This window comes from Echeneis naucrates, chromosome 3 (assembly GCF_900963305.1).
Source record: "Echeneis naucrates chromosome 3, fEcheNa1.1, whole genome shotgun sequence".
NCBI classification, from domain to species: Eukaryota; Metazoa; Chordata; class Actinopteri; order Carangiformes; family Echeneidae; genus Echeneis; species Echeneis naucrates.
Genome location: NC_042513.1, coordinates 26,621,006 through 26,639,705, shown reverse-complemented (window position 1 = coordinate 26,639,705; position 18,700 = coordinate 26,621,006). Strand labels below are relative to the sequence as shown.

Below are 18,700 nucleotides of genomic sequence, written 5' to 3'. Positions count from 1 at the left end.
TGTGTCCCATTGTTAGAGTCCCAGCACAGTGACGTGCTGCTGGGACCTTTTAAAAGCCAACCTTTCTTTTTGACATCAAAGAAATTCATCTTAAAGTCGCAATTAATTAAATACACAATTCACACCAAACAAAACAATATATCACAAAAGGACGTCACAATAAAGCCAAACATCTCTGTGAGTGCTCTTATGATGGGCTGCATTGTATTTAGCGTTGCGGAGGTATTGCCATTAATCACCAGAGGATGGCTGAAGCTGATTTAGTGCATTTGTTTAGGAATAAACAAGTGGCACTGTGATGTATGTGCATGTGAGCGCCTAGAATAAACCCCAACTTGAATTGAAATTAATCAGAGCTTCCCTTACCTTGTGTTGCACTGCTGTGGCTCTCTGAGGCGCCATCCACCGTGTCAGGACTCCTCGGATGTTCAACGGGAGCTTCATCAGGCGCGTCGCTGTTTCCAAAACGCTCCACTTCTGCGCCGTCTGACGGCAGAGTGACACTTTGAGGTGAAGATGCATCGATTGGATTCTCCACGTGTCCTGATCCCTCCTCGGGCGACGTTTCATCTGCAGTCGTCTCCAAATCCTCCTGTTTCTTTTGCTCCTGCACAGATTGCACGTGTCCACTCTCCTCCACCGAGGCCACCACAGAAGCATCGCCGGTCTCTTCTGGATCAGGTAAATCCCCGCCGGTGACCTCTGATGCCGAATGCTCGATCTCGGCGTCGACCTCTTCAGTTTCACCTGCATCAGCATTCACCGTTGGAGAGTCCAACACAGGACTCAACAACAGATCCTCTTCTGGGACAAGCTCCTCTTCTGGATTCTGAGGACTGAAAGGCTCCATTGTCTGAGGACTGGGTGGCAGTTGTGTTTCAGGCTCAGTGCCAGTCTGGCTACAGGCCGTCTCTGTCTCTGCGTTGGCAGCTCCTGGTTCTGAGTGGAGCTCTGCGTCCTCGGTGGACGAATGTTCATCGGCTTCACCAGGTCTTATATCATCTGGCTCCTCCATCATGGCTCTTTGGACTAAATCCAAGTTTTGCTCCTCCACAGAGACATCATCCTGAGTGGGGTGGAATATTTCTGTGGTGGAGCTTCCAACTGATTGGAAGCTGCCATCATCATCACTGGAGACGCTGTGGGCCAAGCTTGGATCCAGATCAGCAGGTCTGCTGTCAGACCCGGCTGTACGTTCCGCTGATTTCTGGCATTCGACTGGATCGATCTGCGTATCAGCAGTCCAGCAACCACCCACATCCTCGGGTTCCTCCGGGATAAATGGAATGCTTTCCATTCTGCATCCAGAAGGTTCGGCTACATCTTCACCACTCGCCGTTCCAGAACAACTCCCAGAATGACAGCAAGCTTCTGGAGCCTGGCCCTGCTGCTGCTCTGTGGCGTAATCCCTACCAGCTGTTTCCTGGTTTTGTTCCAGGCTGTTTATGTCTGGTGGTGGTTCCCCCTTGTGGAGGCCTTCTATCAAGAGACGGGAAAAAGCAGATTCAGACTCCTCAATTACATCACCGCAGTCTATCAGCGGCGGGTTGGGGAGGTCCCCCGGGGTTGATGAGGGGTCTGTTAACCCTTCGCTCTCTGCCAAGAGATCCTCTCCGAGTTCCACCTCGTCTTTCCCGGTGCTCTCCCTGGTCTCAGGGTCGGAGCTGTGCGACGAGGAGGCCTGGCCCATGACTGAAGCGCTCGTGTCCCCTCTGGTCTCTGTTAAATCTGTGCACTCTGCGCTGGGCTCCTCGTCCCTCCTCCTGGCTGAGCTGTCCGTTTCTTCCTGCTCACATCTGTCCTCTCCTTTCGTGGCCTCCTGTCCTTCCCGGATAACAGCCTCTCCTCTATCAGCTTCCTCTGCCTGTTCACCCCCGCCTGCTGGTGGTGGTGTTCCCACAGTGAGGCTCGCCCCCTCGGCCTCACTCTGGGCTCCGTCACTCCTGTCACACAAAGTCAGACTTTGGGTGGAACCAAGAGGCTGCTCCCTTTCGTCCTCCTCTGCTTGACAGTAATCTCTCCCAGTGTTTGAACTGACACATGCCCGCTCCTCTGGGGAGCCGAGGCCATCCTCCTGGGGGCAAACCTCTGATGTCGGAGCGCTCACACACAAACTTTCATCATTCTCTGCATTCCCAGCTTCACTGTCGGCAACGCTGCTTTCCTTTAGGCGGCTTTCTATCTGGCCCTCGGCTGTCAGATCTGAGCACTCGGACGCCGCAGCAGGCGGCTGTAGTTGCTCCTTGCAGGTTATCTCTGCAGTGACACCATCACAACATTCAGCAGCTGTGTGCAGCCGATCGACCTGCAGCTCCCGGACAGAAACTCCCTGCAAAATATAAATAAAAAATAAAAAAGGAGGATAAACGTCAGAGAGACCAGCAGGGCTGTGCTCTCCAGCTCTTATCATTCGCCAACTCAATGATTGCACAAGGTGTTCCGCTGGTTGTACAAACTAAGTTTGAAGGTTAAAAAAATGAGGGCAGTGAAAAGACAAACAATGTCCAACGATGTGAAGCCAACCTGAGTAGCGATATTGTGCTAAAAGGGAAGGGTGCCGTGACTCACCTTGGCGTGGAGATGGCATATCAAGTGCAGCAGCTGCTCCACACTGGTCTGAAGGGTCGGGGGTTCGCTCCCGGGGAGGATTCTCACCGTCAGGGTGTGCGTGTTCAGCCTGGGGAGGTGGCAAATGACCCGGGCGTCTGTAGAAGCCTGGTGGACGCTCGCAGTGCCTTTCTCCGTCTCTGTGTCTGTGTCTGTGTCGGCCCTGTCGTAAAATAAACACTCAGATCATCCCGCCTGTGGGCTGCAGCGTGATTGGATAACACAGCACAGAACTTCTATTCAGAGAAGGTTTTAACAATGATGTCAGCCGGTCCACGCTCACACTTTTTTTCCCATGAGCCACGTGCTCGCTGTATTTTTATTTTTTTTACTTTTTATTTTATATCTGGGGCCAACAGTCCAATACTGTGGTTGTTATGTTAGACTCTTCTGGCCTTTTAGCAGATAATCAACCGAACTACAGAGGAGCTGTCAGGTAATAAAGAAGCTACTTAGACAAAAAAAAGGAACCCTTCCCTTCCTGAGGGTGAAATACACCCTGTGATAGTCCACAGAAAGACCACTCCTAGTTGATAAGCCTTCCAGGAAGAGTTCACTCCCTCTGCTGCATTTGCTCAAAGTGTTGAAGGTAAAAACTATGTCCAGTGGGTTTTTTTTTCCATCGAGATAATGGTGCAAAGAGGAGACACCTAAAGGTTTGCGTAATCCTGGGTGGATTTGTGTAGCTGCGAAGGCCCAGCAGGCTGAGGTCAGCGGCCAGGCTGCAAGTGACTTCACTTCTTCATGAGGGAAATGTAATTAGACACATAAAGAGAGAGCTGTAAGTCGTGAAGCAACTCCAGCACACACTTAAGCTTGCAATAAGCAGACTCGCTGAATGGTAGTTGTCTTTCAGCTTGTGGCATCTTCATTTTGAGTTAAGTGAAAACTATTCTTCAGCAGATAAGTGGAGTGCTTAAAAGACATAAAAGGGGCTCCATTTCCACTTTAAGCCTTGTTTCAGTTCATTTACCAAAAAGCTGCTTTTTTTTCCAGCAGTTTAATGTGTTACTATAAAAGAATGTGACCTCTGCAGTCACTCAAAAAGAAGGTGTTATTAAGGATTACATCTGACAACTGCAAACAAAACACACAGAGAGAATCTAGGAGCGTGTGCGTCCTACAGTTACACACAATGTGAGCAGCACTACAACAGGTCAGCATGCGCACAAGGCGTGATCCAAGGCTTTTGTGTTGTGGAACAGTTCAATCTGCAGCTCGGCTGCAGCGTGTCTTTGTCCTGATGGACTTTGGATGCCTCCGTTGTTCCATCAACACAACAGACAGACAGTGTTGTCTGTGAGGGCTGTGGAGGAGCCAACTACTGTCTGAGAGTCTGATATGATGATGTTTGTGGGGAGAGAAAGGTAAAGTTCACTGACTGAGCTGGAATCACTGTCAAACACTGCAGAGTTCACAGGAAGGTGAGATGGACCTGAAGCATAACAGTCAGTTCTGTAGCTGAGCAGAGCTGGATCCTTACTTTATGAGGAGCTCATGCAGATGCTTGTGTCCTCGTAAAGCGGCGACGGCAGACGGGGTGTGGCCTTGTCTGTTGATCAATCGCAGGGCTTCTCTGGCTCCAGACTGCTGCAGCAAGAACTGTGTAACCTGGAGAAGACCCCGGCAGGCGGAGAAATGCAGCAGAGTCTCCTCCGGCTTCATGTCTGCGGAGGAGACGAGCAACACATACGGATGAAAAATAAAGAACAAAGCCGAGAAGATAAGAGCAGCAAAGAGAGAAGCTGAGGAAGGTGAAGTGGAGTTTGTGTTGAAGCAGCTTGGCAACACTTTTGTGTTACACTTAACTAGCACAGCATCTACAGTGACCCAGTAAAGAATAAACTTTTACACGCTGACGAAGCCGCAGCTCGTCTCGGTCTGCCATTTTTAAAACTGCACTTTTTCTACATGAATGCGTCGGGCTTTAAAGCTTGGCGGTTCAGGGCGGTGTGGAAAAGCTTCAGAAGCTGCATGTAATATGCGATACAACAGCAAAGTGACACAATCAAACTGCACAATTTCATTTGAGCAGAGGTGAGCCGCACTCAGAGCAGCAGACTCCCATTTTTAATTAAAACACATTATTGGCCCCATTTATCAGCCAGACTCGTAATAACACCATCAAACACTGAATTCCTCCTTTACACATCCACAAAGACAGTAATGGAGATTCATGGACACACACACACACACACACCATCTTTCTGCCAAAGTGACAAGTTGCCAGCGAAAGCTCCCTTTAGCATTTAAGCCAGTCTGAATGGCCTGGTGTTTATTCCAGAAATGTTCTCATCTCACTTTGAGTCTGTGTTTTCTTTGAGCGAGTTTCTCAATCTTTTCTGTTAATATTAATGTCTTTTACTGCCCCACCACTTGCAAAATGTAGAGTCAATTTTAAAGGCCCTGCTGAGATAAAGTATATCAAAGAGTGAGGCAATAAATGGCAAAAACAGAATGAAAAGCGGAACCTAAAGATCATTAGAGGCTAATAAAAACCTTAATAAGCTCGAAGTTGAGATAACTGTATTTGCTGAGATACCCAGATGTGTTGCAAAGTGTTTGTGGTCATCAGAGCAGCTGGTCTGTGGTGACTTTCAAATGGCACAAAGTTCAGAAACCGGAAGGCAGAAAAGTTCCACGTTATTTTATAAAAAATATTTGGTTTTACTCTTTTTCTGCCTGTGAGCTGAGCAGGCTTCTCTCTCCTGCGTTCACACCAAGAAATCAACAAATATTTCCTTGTGCTAACAGAGAAAATCCATAGTCTTCCCCCTCAAACAGGAACTTCTCTGTGATTTCTTCAAGGACTTTTTGACGGCGTCTCGTGTGCAGACTTTAACCACATGATATAATCAGTCGTAAAAGAGCACTAAAACAATCTGCACCAGCTTTCAGTTTGTGTGATCATCATCACAATAATCACCAAGTAATGTTTACAATGCCAGTGTGTGTGTGTGTGTGTGTGTGTGTGTGTTGATGAGAGGTTTCAGTCCATTTAGCAAAAGACTCAGTGTGTACCAGTCTGCCCCGATGAACCTCGAGCTAATTGGTCAAATTTGATGCTCCACTTAGCCGAGTGATGGCGGGCTGGAATGCAAGGCGCCGTCTGCAGCAGGAAATGCTTAAAAGTGACTCAACTGTCCGAACACACATGACATTTTCTTACTGGGGCATCCAGGAAGCTCATGTGGACATTAAAGACGGTTACAGACGCTCGCAGCAGAACAGCAGTCCCTGAAATGAGTGACTAAACAGCAGGTTGAGTCATCAGAACAGCTTCACAGTCCTTCACAGAAATCCTCACAAGCTGGCCACTATTTAGCTTTCTTTTTTTGTTTTTTACTTTTTCCCAAACTACTAACTGTCGTATCAACTTTAAACAAACAGCAAAACATTTATTTCAGTGAATCCGTTGATTAGATTTTAACAAATTAATTAAATGGGCCAGCTGATTAAAATGAATTAAATCTAATGTTTCCTGAACCCAAAGTCACATTTTACTACTGAAATAACTTACAATATAAAATTTCAAACATCCCTATAATGTCTATCTAATATTTATCTGTCTACGCTGGAAACTCTCAGGCTCTATTTTCTATTTCATGGTCTAAATGACCGAAATCATCAAGCATGCCGTCTGCGATTTAAAAACTTGGCTCTTTGCAGATTACGCCCAGTGTTTCACATAATTAAATTGTATTTGAGGTGAGTTCATTACACGTTGTGAGTCAGCAGACTGCAGCAGCGTTGTGCGTCCTGAAGGGCAGAACAAGGCCAAGAGAATCAATGTGCTTTACTGACGGCACAAATCACAACATTAGACATCTTCCATTTTATATTAAGAGGCGAGGTTCAAAGTGATGAACAACACAATGCGACGCAGGTTTGTGTGTTTGTGCTCTGACACTAAACAGCAGACCTCAGATTGGGGAACTGTTGGTCAGTTGTCTTTATACTGTGTGAAGATAACGACCAGCCAACAACGGGCCTGACCGCTCCTCCTCATGAAACCAGCACACCTGTGACCACGAGGTGGGAAAATAAAAGCTGTGAAATTTGCACCAGATGCTTGCGTCACCTTTTGTACCGGGAGCAAGAGAGGAGGCCTCCTTTCTGTCGGTGACGGATCTGACCAACTAATGGATAATCAAACGTTTCAGCGACGGCGGCTTTTGTGTTGTGGAACAGTTCAATCTGCAGCTCGGCTGCAGCGTGTCTTTGTCCTGATGGACTTTGGACTCCGTTGTTCCATCAACACAACAGACAGACAGTGTTGTCTAATAACTGTTCCAGCAGGAAACAAAGACGGCCTGTACGCACATTAAACGGAGGTGATGGATGCCAAACTGACAAACCAAAGGCTCCAGATACTTTGACAGTGGATGTTACTAATTGTGCAGAACAGGTGAATTTGGGGGGGGGTTGTTGTTCAGCATCTTCAGGAACACGCACGGTTCTTTCAAGGGACGTGAATTTCCTGCAGGATAATAAATGGCTCTGCTGCGGTGAGATCAGTGACTGCTGTGTGCCCACAGTACAAAGGATGACTGAGATAAACCACCATCACCTCCACCTGTAGTCTGACGCTATCCATCATCTGACAGATCTGATAAATGGAGAGCAGAATTGCACTCCTCTTCCTCCCCACAGTTCGCTGCAGTTGAGCGTCTTGTATTGAAGCGCTGACATATTGCGGTGCACAGCCTATTAGAGCACACATCACTCACCGCAGCTGGAAGCCGCCTTCCACATCAACAACATGACAACAGACTTCAGTGCAAAGGATCCTTTGTGTGTGTGTGTGTCCATCTCTAAAAAGCTGTAAGACATTTCACAACAGCGGCACAGCAGATTTGATCCAATTGGGTGGAGTTCATTAACGAAAAATTGATTTTGATGACTTCAAAATTAATACTGAATAAAACATTTAGTAAACTTTCAATCTCTCCCACCGACTCCATTTTCTCAGATCGTTTTGTTCGTTTGTTTGTTTTTTTGTTTTTGTCTTGCTGGTTCTGCTGGTTTTGGTTTAATAGTTAAACCATAAGCTATTATCGTAACAATAGCCAGAGGCAGCAGCGGCGCGCTAACTACTCCCAAAAGCCTTGTTTGTGCTGCTTCACAAAGAGCAATTACCAAGCAGAGTTTATCATCGCCATCAGCTCGCTTGGTTCACTTTACCTGATTAAAGTCATCAGAGTCAATGGCTGGAGAAAATTGGCGCTTTAGTTTTATTAAAAATGTATGTTTGTTTGGACTAAAGTGGTCATTTCTCACAGCCCAAACTGTGCTGCTCTGTTCACACAGTCCAGCAGGGACATGCTGTCATCTTCAGCTGGCCTTCAGTTTGTAATTGCAGGGGGACGAGCACGGCCTCAATCTTTTCCACTGAGTGTCGAGCAATACTTTACAGAAGATTACAAGAAAGTTTATTCATTCGTCCGTGAGCTCTGCTGCTTCTCTGATTGACCTGCGCGGCTCAGGAGAAAACCTCGCAGACACAGGGACGACGAGAGCTCAGAAGGACGACAGACTTTTTCATTTATCAAGTGTAAAATGTCCTTTTTTTTCCTGATTACAGCATCATCATCAAAAAAAACTTGGTTTGTATTAGTCAGAGCAGTCCTGCTATTCAGTTTTTGGTTCTTTGTTTTTTTGATAGAAGAGAGGAGAGAGGCAGGAAATGAGACAGAGTAGGGAAATGACACACAGGGAAAAGTCCAGCTGGCTGGGAATCAAACCGGTGACTCGCCCACTCAGTGCGTTACAGCCCACATGGCGTTCACCCGAGACATTTTGCTGTCAGGTCGTCCCAGTGCTCCTTCTCCTGACGCCTGTAGGGTCGGTTCTGATTGGATTTCACTCCAGAACAATAAATTTAGAGCGGTGTTGATGTCACACGTATTGTACACAATCACGACGCATTGTCCTATAATTATATTCCTCATAATATCCTCCATCTACGCACAACTGGAATTACATCTTTCTATGTTTCTATTGTTTCAGAGCTGCTTTGTGAATCACCTTGTTTGTATTTTTTCATCTGGAGTGCCTCAGACTGATCACAGCGAGCAGTTATTTTTCAGTGCAGATCATTTTACATGATGTGTTATAAAAAATGAAAAAAAAAAGACGATAATCTCCACTGGCATTAAAAACATGTCTGAGAAAATATAATCAACAGAAGCAATCTCAGTTTTTGTGGCATTATTGTGGCGTCTCTGTCACAGCAGCAGCCAAAATCTGCTCTAAGGCTCCTATTAACAATGCATCATGAGTTTATCATAATTAAAATATACTGTTAGTGTATTATTAACTCAATTCTCATGAAGGAACACATTCAGGACTTTAACTTTTGTTATCTCGTCATACCTAATTGATTAATTTGTTTTAATACAGACCTGATTATAAAATTATTGTAGAAACTGAAAATAGTTTGAGTTGTTATGTTGTTCATCGGATCGATGGTGGAAACATGAAGACGTACGTCGGCCTGATTTCCACTTTGATGCATTTTGGATGGTTGTGCTTGTTTGAAGTTGAAAAACTGAGCTCAGTGAGTCGTTCGCCACAACAGAAGATCAACACCGTGTCTTCAAATCTGAGCTGCAGGCAGAAGAACACAGGCTGCTGTTGATGTTGTTTGTAAACCTGTGCACGAAATGTGGACTCATTTCATTTCATTCAGCGTCATTAACAGGAAATACGTCCAGAGAAGCCCGTAGGACGAGGCCGTGCATTTAAAACAAACATTAAACTAAAAGTCTGAATCGAGAAACCTTCATTTTCTGGATACTGTGGTTTCATTTTCAACAACACTAACATTCACTATTTCATCTGACTAAAGCTCCACCTTTGAAGGTGTTTTCAGTTTTTTTATATAAAAATTACAGGAATTATTTCAGCTAACGCTCTTCAGGTCAGACTGAAGCATCATTACGAGTTTGAAGCTCATGACTTTCACACGGACGACCGCCGTGTGTCGATGGAGGCGAAGGGCACGAGCACGATTAACCTACACAGCAGACCGTCGACCGTCTGCAGCGACCTACAAATCAGCCGCCAGTCAGCGTCGACATGGAGACACGAAAATGGACTTTGTGTTCCAACATCCATCCAAACACATGCAACGTCTCAGCAGTCGCACCTTTGTGTAAACATAACACTCATCGTTTTCAATCTTTCATAATTCTGTTGATAAATGTCAGCGCTGTGAAAAATATGCAGACCCGAGACAAACACACCAACAGAGATGTCCTCTGTCTCATTAAGTGCTGCCCAGCTATCATTTGTCAATATGTCTCTGCATCAGTGCAGCAACATGTTGGGTAACGCTTGTACATTTTACACTGCGCGTTTGTGTGTTTGTGTAATTACATGTTCCATTCAGCCCACCGGCCTGAGCCCCCCCAGTCTCACCAGAGCTGTTGATTATTCTGTTTCCCAGCAGGCTCCATCCTGGAGGCAGAACAAGATGGTGGAGGGCCAGCGCCAGGCTCTCGTCCAGACGTTCATACTCCTGCGGAGGAATCTGATACTTGTCCAGCAGCAGCGCCGCGCCGAGGCCGTCGGCCCGGCCCGCCGCGCTCACCTGTGTGGAGGACGATTACTGAGATGAGTCAAGTTTTACAGAGGAGGAGCTGAGGCTTAGTCTACTGGAAGCACTCGTTTTAAGACGCTCAGCATAAGAGCATTAAGCAAATGCCTAAAATGTGAGATGTAAATGTAGGAAGACACATCCACACGTTTGGATCAGCGCTAAACTCATTTGGAGGCGCACCATGTGGAGAAAAAAAAAAAAATCTTATTCAGATTAAGAAAGTGGAAATGTTTTATTAAAGTCTTTAGGTTCAAGTGCTTCAGACAATTTCTGCCTTATCCTCCTTCTGGAGCAAAACAAAAAAACTGTCTGGGGAAGATGAGCTCTGCTGAGTGAATTATCTATTTTTTTGTGCTGTCACTCTGCCCACGCTGCCGTGTTTCCTCTGCTCGCTGACAAACTTCAGTTTTTTCATCTTGTTGCTCACCAGAAACTGGGCCATGTCAAAAGCCAAATCCTGGACGAAGCTGAATCGCTGCTCAGCCAACGGAGCCACATCGCACCGACCGGGCTCTGGATGTCTGGGGGCTCCGGGGTCGTCGGGGTCGTCGGGGTCGCCTCGGCTCACAGAACACAAGGTGACCAGCACCACCTCACAGCAGTCATGAGCTACGAGACAAAACAAGGAGGAAAGAGACAGGAAGACAGGAAAAGGGGGAGGAAACAATAACACAACAGTGGGTTAAATAAACATGGAAACAAAAACATACAGTCATAATCTCATTACCAGTAGCAGAATGCTAGCCAGCACGTCCTCGCTTAAAATAATACAGAGAAGAAGCCCATAAAACCCCCCATCAAGTTTTTACTGCCTTAAGTCCACCGCACGTATTGAACAGACCGAAGCAGTTTCTAATGTTCCTCACTGTATGGGCCGGACAAAAAAAAAAAAAAAAAACAATCAGCAATAAATTGTGATGGTAAATACATTAACATATTAACATCCTTCCCTTCAGATTGGCTGCAGAAACACATCCTGCTCAGACCGGATCACTCAGACGAACCCTAAAATGTCCGGAATAAGAATGAGGAGGAAGAAGTACCAAACAAAAACGGCCTGCGAGCTGGATCTCCCAAAAAACTGATTTCTATTTGACTTGTCTCTCAGCCAGGAGATTTATGGGGCTGTTTAAAAAAAAAACAAAAAACAAACAGGAATGGTTACAGCTGATCAGGAAACGCTGCTGTAAAAATCAAACTACAGGCTAACGTCACAGTGGACGCACTGAGTCCATTATCCACATCAAACCAGTCAGCAGAGTAAGAACCGATCTGCACTGCTGGTTCACATCCAAATCTAGTTCACACCGATAATACACGATATTTTTTCACCCAAATATACGCGTTTTTTCATTTCCAACACTGAAACTGTTTCAGCAGTCACCGATCTAACTTCGCCCACCAACAAATTAACAACACAGCATGTTACCAGCTAAAATTAAAGTTTAGGCAAATGAGTTCTCAGTCCTCACAGAAAGAAGAAGAGAATGAAGATTTTACAGGCTGTGCAGCAACGTGGCACCGACAGACTTCCTTTTTCTAATTTGTTGGGCTTTCTTCATTAATCTGCCGCTCAGTGAAGCCCTGCTGAGCGCAGCACTGCTCGTCATTCTACTCCATGAAAAGAAATCAACTAGTGCTAAAGCTCCATCTGGAGTCCTGCTGTATCAGACGCAGGTATTGAGCACGCCTTCTGTCGAGCTGCAGCCGTGAGCATGAAGGCTCATCTGATGGAAACATCAGTCTGGGCTGAGGCACCGGCTCAGAGCTTCGGGTCAGTCTCAGAACCGGTCCTCTGCTGGAGGAGGCAGTGAAGTGGAACTAACACCCCCTCCCGACTACAGCCGAGCTCTTAATAAGATAACAGACTTTATCGTGTTCTTTGTTGCCTGACAAAAGGAAAACACAGAGGTAAACGACGTATTTCCAGCTTCTTTAATCTGTGTTTAATTTAAAGGCTCGCAGCTATTCTGCTTCTTTCACCCTGCTATTTTCTGTGTACATCGACCTTTGACCCCTGAGCTCCTCGCTCCCCCTGCTCATTCACGTCGGAGGAAGTATCTCTGACTTACAGCGTCGGCCAAACACATTCAGCTCTGCGAGCAGAATGAGTCGGGTGTGCTCCGAGCGGAGTGATAAATGAGCCGGGCTCTATAAATCCTTAAGTGAGGTGATTTCTCTCTCTGTCCAAAACATAACATTAGCTTCAAAAAGCAGGACAGTGGCGGTGGATGATTAATCATTTATTACTTTGACTCCTCGGCCATAATAACTCCTGACTCTTTTGGGCTCAGTGTGTGCAGCGGGGGCACAATTACACCACCCCCTTTCTTAAATACAATTATTATTTGTCTGACGTTTTGGCACTCCTGAATGTTAATTATGGGCAGCATTACCTTCTGACTGTCAAGGACTGACCACTGAAGGAGGTTTTATTTTCGCCTTTAATATGATTTATTGCAATTATGATTATTTTATGAAGATTATTGGGGAGGAGGGGGGACATCTAGGGGAAAATTTATGATAACTACAACAAGCACTGGCCTATCAGTGTACACAGGCAAGCAGGAGGGCAGAATTGAAAATAGACTTGGAGAAAAGTAAACACTAGTAGGTGGAGCTGTCATCCCACAGGTCCATTAGACGTGACAAAGGAAACCGCACGGTATTGTGGGCAGGGCGGCTTACCGGGACACACTGCCTGCAAGGTGTCGTGGCTGCTCCTCAGGGTGCTGGTCAGGTGCCTCTGTGTGCTGCCAGCAAACAGCAGGAAGTACTCCACGCCCTCTTCGTTTGCTGCCAGCTCTTCGTTGGCGAGCTGCACCGTGATAACACCATGCCCCTGCAGGGATTCACAGGCAACCACAGGAAATAAGAAAGAGAGAGAGAGAGACAGGTCACAAAAATAAATTTGTGTTTATTTGTAAAAATTATGTGCGAGTTCTGCAGTGCAACAGGAATGAATCGTCTGGTTCTGTAAAATCAGCACCTTTGTTTTGACAAAGAGGAACAAAGACGGCGCTCAGAGCGGCTCCAATGAGGAGCAGACAGCTCTGAATAACTGCGAATGAACTCGAGTGAATGTGAGAATAATTTATCAAGCTACATTAGCAGGGTGCCAGAGAAACAAGCGTCTCCTCACACTACAACAAAAAAATCAAAAAAGCTTCCCTGACTTCATTAAAGACGAGTTAGACTGGATCGTGTGTGTGTTGTTTTTGCTGATCATCTGCAACTATGTCAGTTTTTAAGTCCACAAAAAAAAGCAAATAGTACCACACCTAATCTAACCTCCATCTTCTTCTCTGTGCCCGGTTATCTGTTCAGCCTCAGATAAGATCAGATGTGATCAGAGGAGGGAAACCCAATCACTGATGCTCCAAGGAGACGCAGGAAAGTCTGATTCTGATTCTGCCAGCTACACATTCCTCACCGCTGGATCCGGGTCCGAAACTAAAATACTGTGGTGAAGCTGCTGGCCCTCACACAACCACACCCGTTTACCAGCAATTACACCACACCTGAAAGTTAACATGCTGATGATTAATTGATGTTAAAATGCCGTTCATTACATCACTGACATCCTGGTTTTTGTCTCAGGAGCGAAGGAGGAGGCAACATGACGAACAGTTACACTCCTCTCACTGCACTTTGGATAAAATATTCCAGTTTTGTGACCGTTGTGCATTCAGGGAACTTTAACAAACCTCAACGCTCTTTCCCAGCGTCCTCCTTCACACCTGACGGCACCCTGATTATTACTGAGTGCACTAATTCACTTTCCTTCGGTGGGTGAATGTGGGTTACATACATAATGTGGGTTAAACAGTGTGCAAACATGAGCTTTCCGCCCACAGCAGTTACCAAGCAGCGCTTCAGAGGCCGAGAGCTCCAAGTAACATTAACTACCCACATTAGTTTGTGCGGTTGAAGGTTACGTTCAAAAACAACACATTCATAACTGGCACACGCACACTGTGGAGGCTGGACGCACAAACGTTAGAGCAACTCTGTCGTGCTCTTTGGTGCATTTGTGCAAAAGAAAAACTAGAAACTAAAGATTCTGGTTTGTGCTCATCCAAAAACATCTTTCCCAAAATGAGTGCGTTTGTTATCTTATTACACTTCTTTAGGACTAATTGTTGACTCGTTTTCATGTTATCTGTCTGTGTGAATCATCTACCAGATGTGGATACTGATATTTTTGCCTCCAGGCTCAGTCTTTCAGCACGCAGCCATCAAATGCATAATTTTTACAGGATACTGCTTAAAAAAATAAATAAAAACAAGTCTGTTGGGAACATTAAAAAGTCAAAGAGCCTTCTGCTTCTTTTACAAACTCAGAGAACTAATATCAGAGTTCTTATGCTACGCAGAGAGCAGAAGTTTGCTTGTGTAAAAGTGTACTTTTTGTCTCTTTCCCCTTTTTGGTAAAGCTGCAACTTAGAATTTTTGTAACTTACCAATGTGCCAAAAGAGAACAGGAACCTGGTGCTGAACAGAAAATGGGTGTGGAAGCAGAAACTGATGGAACTTAAACGTTTTTTTTGTTTCACTCTTGCTAATAATAATATCAAATGTATTTCCAATGGTTTGATATGAAAATACAATTACGCACAGTTCATTGTGCAGGCTGCCTCTTTCCAAAGTGACAATTGGTTGTGTTGTGTCTGAGCGTTGTGGGGTGTGATGTGGTGTCATCTGAGGACGGACTGAGGAGGAGGAGAAGGAGCAGAAAATAGGGATATTGTTCAGAATGAGCCGTTTTCCACTGTAGGACTGCAGCTTGTTGACACCGAAGGGGGACAATGGGATATTTCATCCCACTCCATCTGACCAGTGTTGCAATCTTTTCACAAGTCGGACTCAACAGCCAGCGAGGGCTCTTCTCCAGTCCGGTTTAGTGCTCGGGGTTAAAGGTGCTTTCCCCTTTTCTTATAAAACTGATGCCTCGAGGCCTCGTTTCAAATGAAGGGGGCGGGGCCAGCAGGCTGACTGCAACCATGCTAACCCATAACCGTGTTTATGGCAAACCACTGCTGCTGAACGATGGGAGGGAGGGGGGCGCGTTCAAGACGACCACATCGGTCTGATCTCCAGCGACGTGCAGCCTTTGCTACACAGGGAGCAGAGCAGAGGCAGCAGGCATGAGATTCCCTCCATTAAAAACTCGTCTCTTATGCCGAGCACAGATTGGAAATTAAGGTTTGTTGCTTCTGAATGCATGTGAGTGTGCACACCACGTGAAAATGAACACACATTAGTGTAAAAATAAGTTCCACCTCCTCAGCCGAGGCAAAAAGGAGAAGTGGCTTTCTCTCTGAGGCTGAAGGCAGGAAGCAAATGAGCTCAGCCACCATACCTGCTGCAATCTGACACAAGGCTGCAAAAATTATGTCAGACAGCGGCCACTTATGTTGTCCAAAATAAAATTCACCCGTTCCCCCAAATATTATGAGCAACCCACCTGAAAAAAGGTCAAATAAATAAAACAACTGCTAAAAATGATGAAACTCTGCTTCCATTACTTTTCACCTCTGTCGTTATGTTGGCTGGTAATCAATCTGAGCACATTTCAACGGAAGACGGATTAGAGAGTAGAATAAAACTGTGACTGAGTGAAATCACTGTCAGTCCCTCAGGAGACACGTGTGTTGGCAGGAGGTCGACAAACAGAGATGTGAAACATCTGCTGGAGGCAGCAGGAAACAGATGCACGCAGCGACCTTTGCACAACATGCAAACAGGCACGCGCGCAGATTTCGACGACTGACAACGAGTCCAACTAAAATGCAAAAACAGTCTTAACTGTAAGAGACGAAGCGGTGCCTTTGAAGCTGCACGGCCTCCACAAATAGGTTTCTTTCTCTCACACCAGATGACTGTGCTCTCTGCTGGTAAGAAGTACTTAACTTCGGTGACCTACTGGGGTATTGACCTGCTAATCATGGAACTTCAGCAGAGAATAGGCCGCTTTAAGCAACATGAAAAGAACAGCTGGAGGCTACAAACCCAGCCCCCTCTTTTTAAATATGTATGTCTGAGTGTAGCCCCTTTCCACACATCCTGCCTCTGAGCTGGGTTCAACTATCCAGTGGGCAGTTTAAGCCTTATGATGGAGTTAGATCTTATTTGGAGGTTTATATTCATTTATATTCTTTTCCTTGGCTGGGTTTCTAAATGTAGGCACCACAATGCTGACTTATTTCAGTGCCCACACTGTCAACACATCCCTGCTTCACCTCCCGAGCCAGGATCAAGACTTTCTGAGCATTACTTCTTCAATGCAGCAGAAAAATCTGACCCTGCTGAAGAAAACGACTGAGCAGCTGAAAGTTTACAGCCACACTTGGCTGACAGTATGAAGGTTCCTTCACACATGGACGTCAACCCTGAACTTGACTGCTACGTCAGCCGCAGGAGCTGCATGTGAGGCCGACTCTGCAGTATGAAGACGGCGTCCAGCCCGACCGAGCTGAGGTAACTTTTCACAGAATCAACAGTGACAGAGTCGGAGCGGACGACCTCGTGTTGTACGACACGTGTGTTAAAAGGGAAACGTCTGGAAATACACTCAGTCATTTCTGCTGGGATTCACATGGGAGACACATTTGGATCCAAGATATCCTGCACGGGAACTAAACTCTACCACACCACAGTCTGGACACACTGGAAGGTCGGGCAGTTTAACCTGCTGGTGCATCAGAAGTGACGACCACAACAAGCGACACTCAACACTTGTGTTACGGATTTGGGATTGTGTGACGTCTTTCATGAGTCCATTTCCTTCGTTATCTCACATATAACAAGCTTTCTTGTGTATCTTGATGCTGCTGCGTTGCTGGTTGCTGAAATAAAATGCTTGAGTACGCAACCAATCAGCGCCCCCCCCCCCCCCCCCCCCCCCCCTTCGCCTGAGCAGGGCTTTTGGCGGTTGCCCGGTTTCCTTGATGAGTAAATTAACCAGAGAAGGTACAACATAAACTCCACAGATCTTCCAGTTTAAAATGCACAAAGGCTGGTGACATCTGAAACATCTGTTCTCCCTGTAGCAGCACAGTCGGACATCACTGCATGGCAGCGGGGTCACGAGTTTCACCACAGCTTGTTGCCCACACTCACACAGACAGAAGGCCTAAGTGTGCATCGAATTGTCTGCCACTCTGTGAAGCACATTGTGCCAAACGCTTTTACTTTATTCTGAGGAAACGACCTTCCTTCCATCAGAAACATGATTCTTCACCCGTCACCTCCTCATTTCAAATCATTCTCAGGCCAAAGAGATTCGGAGCCTTTTAAGTTCAGCCTCCTCCCCGGAGTTCCTTTCCAAGTTTGTTGACTAGAAATTTAGACTGTGTCTGTGCTGCAGAGTTCCCCAAACATATAATTACAGGCAGACTATTTAACCCCTCTGAGCTTTCTCAATGTGAGCTGCTGTGATAAGTGTCGAAAATCTGATGTCTAATGAGGCCTGACTGCCCGCCTGGTTCCACTGAAGAGTCTGACTGTAAATCACAGATAAGGATGTCTGGATGATTAATGTGTGAGTCCGTCTGGCCTTTAGGGACACACACAGACACACACATGCCTCCAACTTATCTTATTTCCTGTGTGCCTTCCACACCTGCTAGTGATAGGGGGGCCAGTGTGACCACTCCGACACTCACAAACACACACAGACACACACACACACGCTGTGCTGTACACATTTGTCATTGAATGCATTTCAGCATACTTTTAATTATTTCTGGAATTATATTGGAAACAATTCAAAGCCTCACAGCAACAACGTTGATAAGGCTTTTTTTTTTAATCTGTTATAATTCAGCTTTAAATGAGAGAAATAAAAATAAGAAATAAGAAATAGGACAACATGGGGAATCGTCTGAGGCCACATTGTGAAGGCTTTAGACACAAACGAAGGTCAGAGGCATTAGTTGACCACCTGGAGCAGGAAGGTGAACTGTCCATCAACCTGCGATGGCGACCCGACAAGAGATTCAATTTACACCTTTTCATCGTACTTCCTTTGGCCAGTCGGCCTTTTGTGCAAAGTCCCACCTGATGACACTAAGAGGTGCAGCTCCATCTACAGCTTTAAATTCAACTTGAAGACACAAAAAGACTCTCAGCTCTGCTCTTTGATTTATTTGTGTGCGTGTGTAATGCTTTCTGTGATGATGTGTGGAACCTGCCAAGCTTTAAGCTAAATCTGGTGCAACACATCAAATGGGATCAGTTATGCTTAATATTGTACGCGTTCCCTTTGCAAATAAATAAAATAAACTAATAAATGAATACAAGAAATATTAGTTTCAAAGCTAACAGCAACCTTTAAAGGTAAAAAATTAAAAGGCTTCATTTTGAAACTGTGTTTCACAAACAAAGACCAAGTGTGTTTTCCGTCCTGACACGCCTGAATATGCCGACCCCACGAGCAGTCATGTACACCGAGCATGTGAATTCTGGTGTAGGAGGCAAACTGACCAA

At 45.7% G+C, this 18,700-nt stretch overlaps 1 protein-coding gene across 4 annotated transcripts in view; it reads right to left on the bottom strand.

Moving 5' to 3' along the window:
* Positions 1-18,700, bottom strand: part of akap13 (A-kinase anchoring protein 13) — an 82,479-nt gene that overhangs the window by 49,920 nt on the left and 13,859 nt on the right. For all 4 annotated transcript variants that reach the window (XM_029497454.1, XM_029497452.1, XM_029497453.1 and 1 more), the window contains exons 3-8: positions 12,899-13,052; positions 10,638-10,819; positions 10,030-10,201; positions 4,091-4,274; positions 2,569-2,770; positions 367-2,329 (exon numbers count right to left, since the gene is read on the bottom strand). In XM_029497454.1, the coding sequence (XP_029353314.1) occupies positions 367-2,329; positions 2,569-2,770; positions 4,091-4,274; positions 10,030-10,201; positions 10,638-10,819; positions 12,899-13,052 (2,857 nt within the window). The remainder of the gene's footprint in view (positions 1-366; positions 2,330-2,568; positions 2,771-4,090; positions 4,275-10,029; positions 10,202-10,637; positions 10,820-12,898; positions 13,053-18,700) is intronic.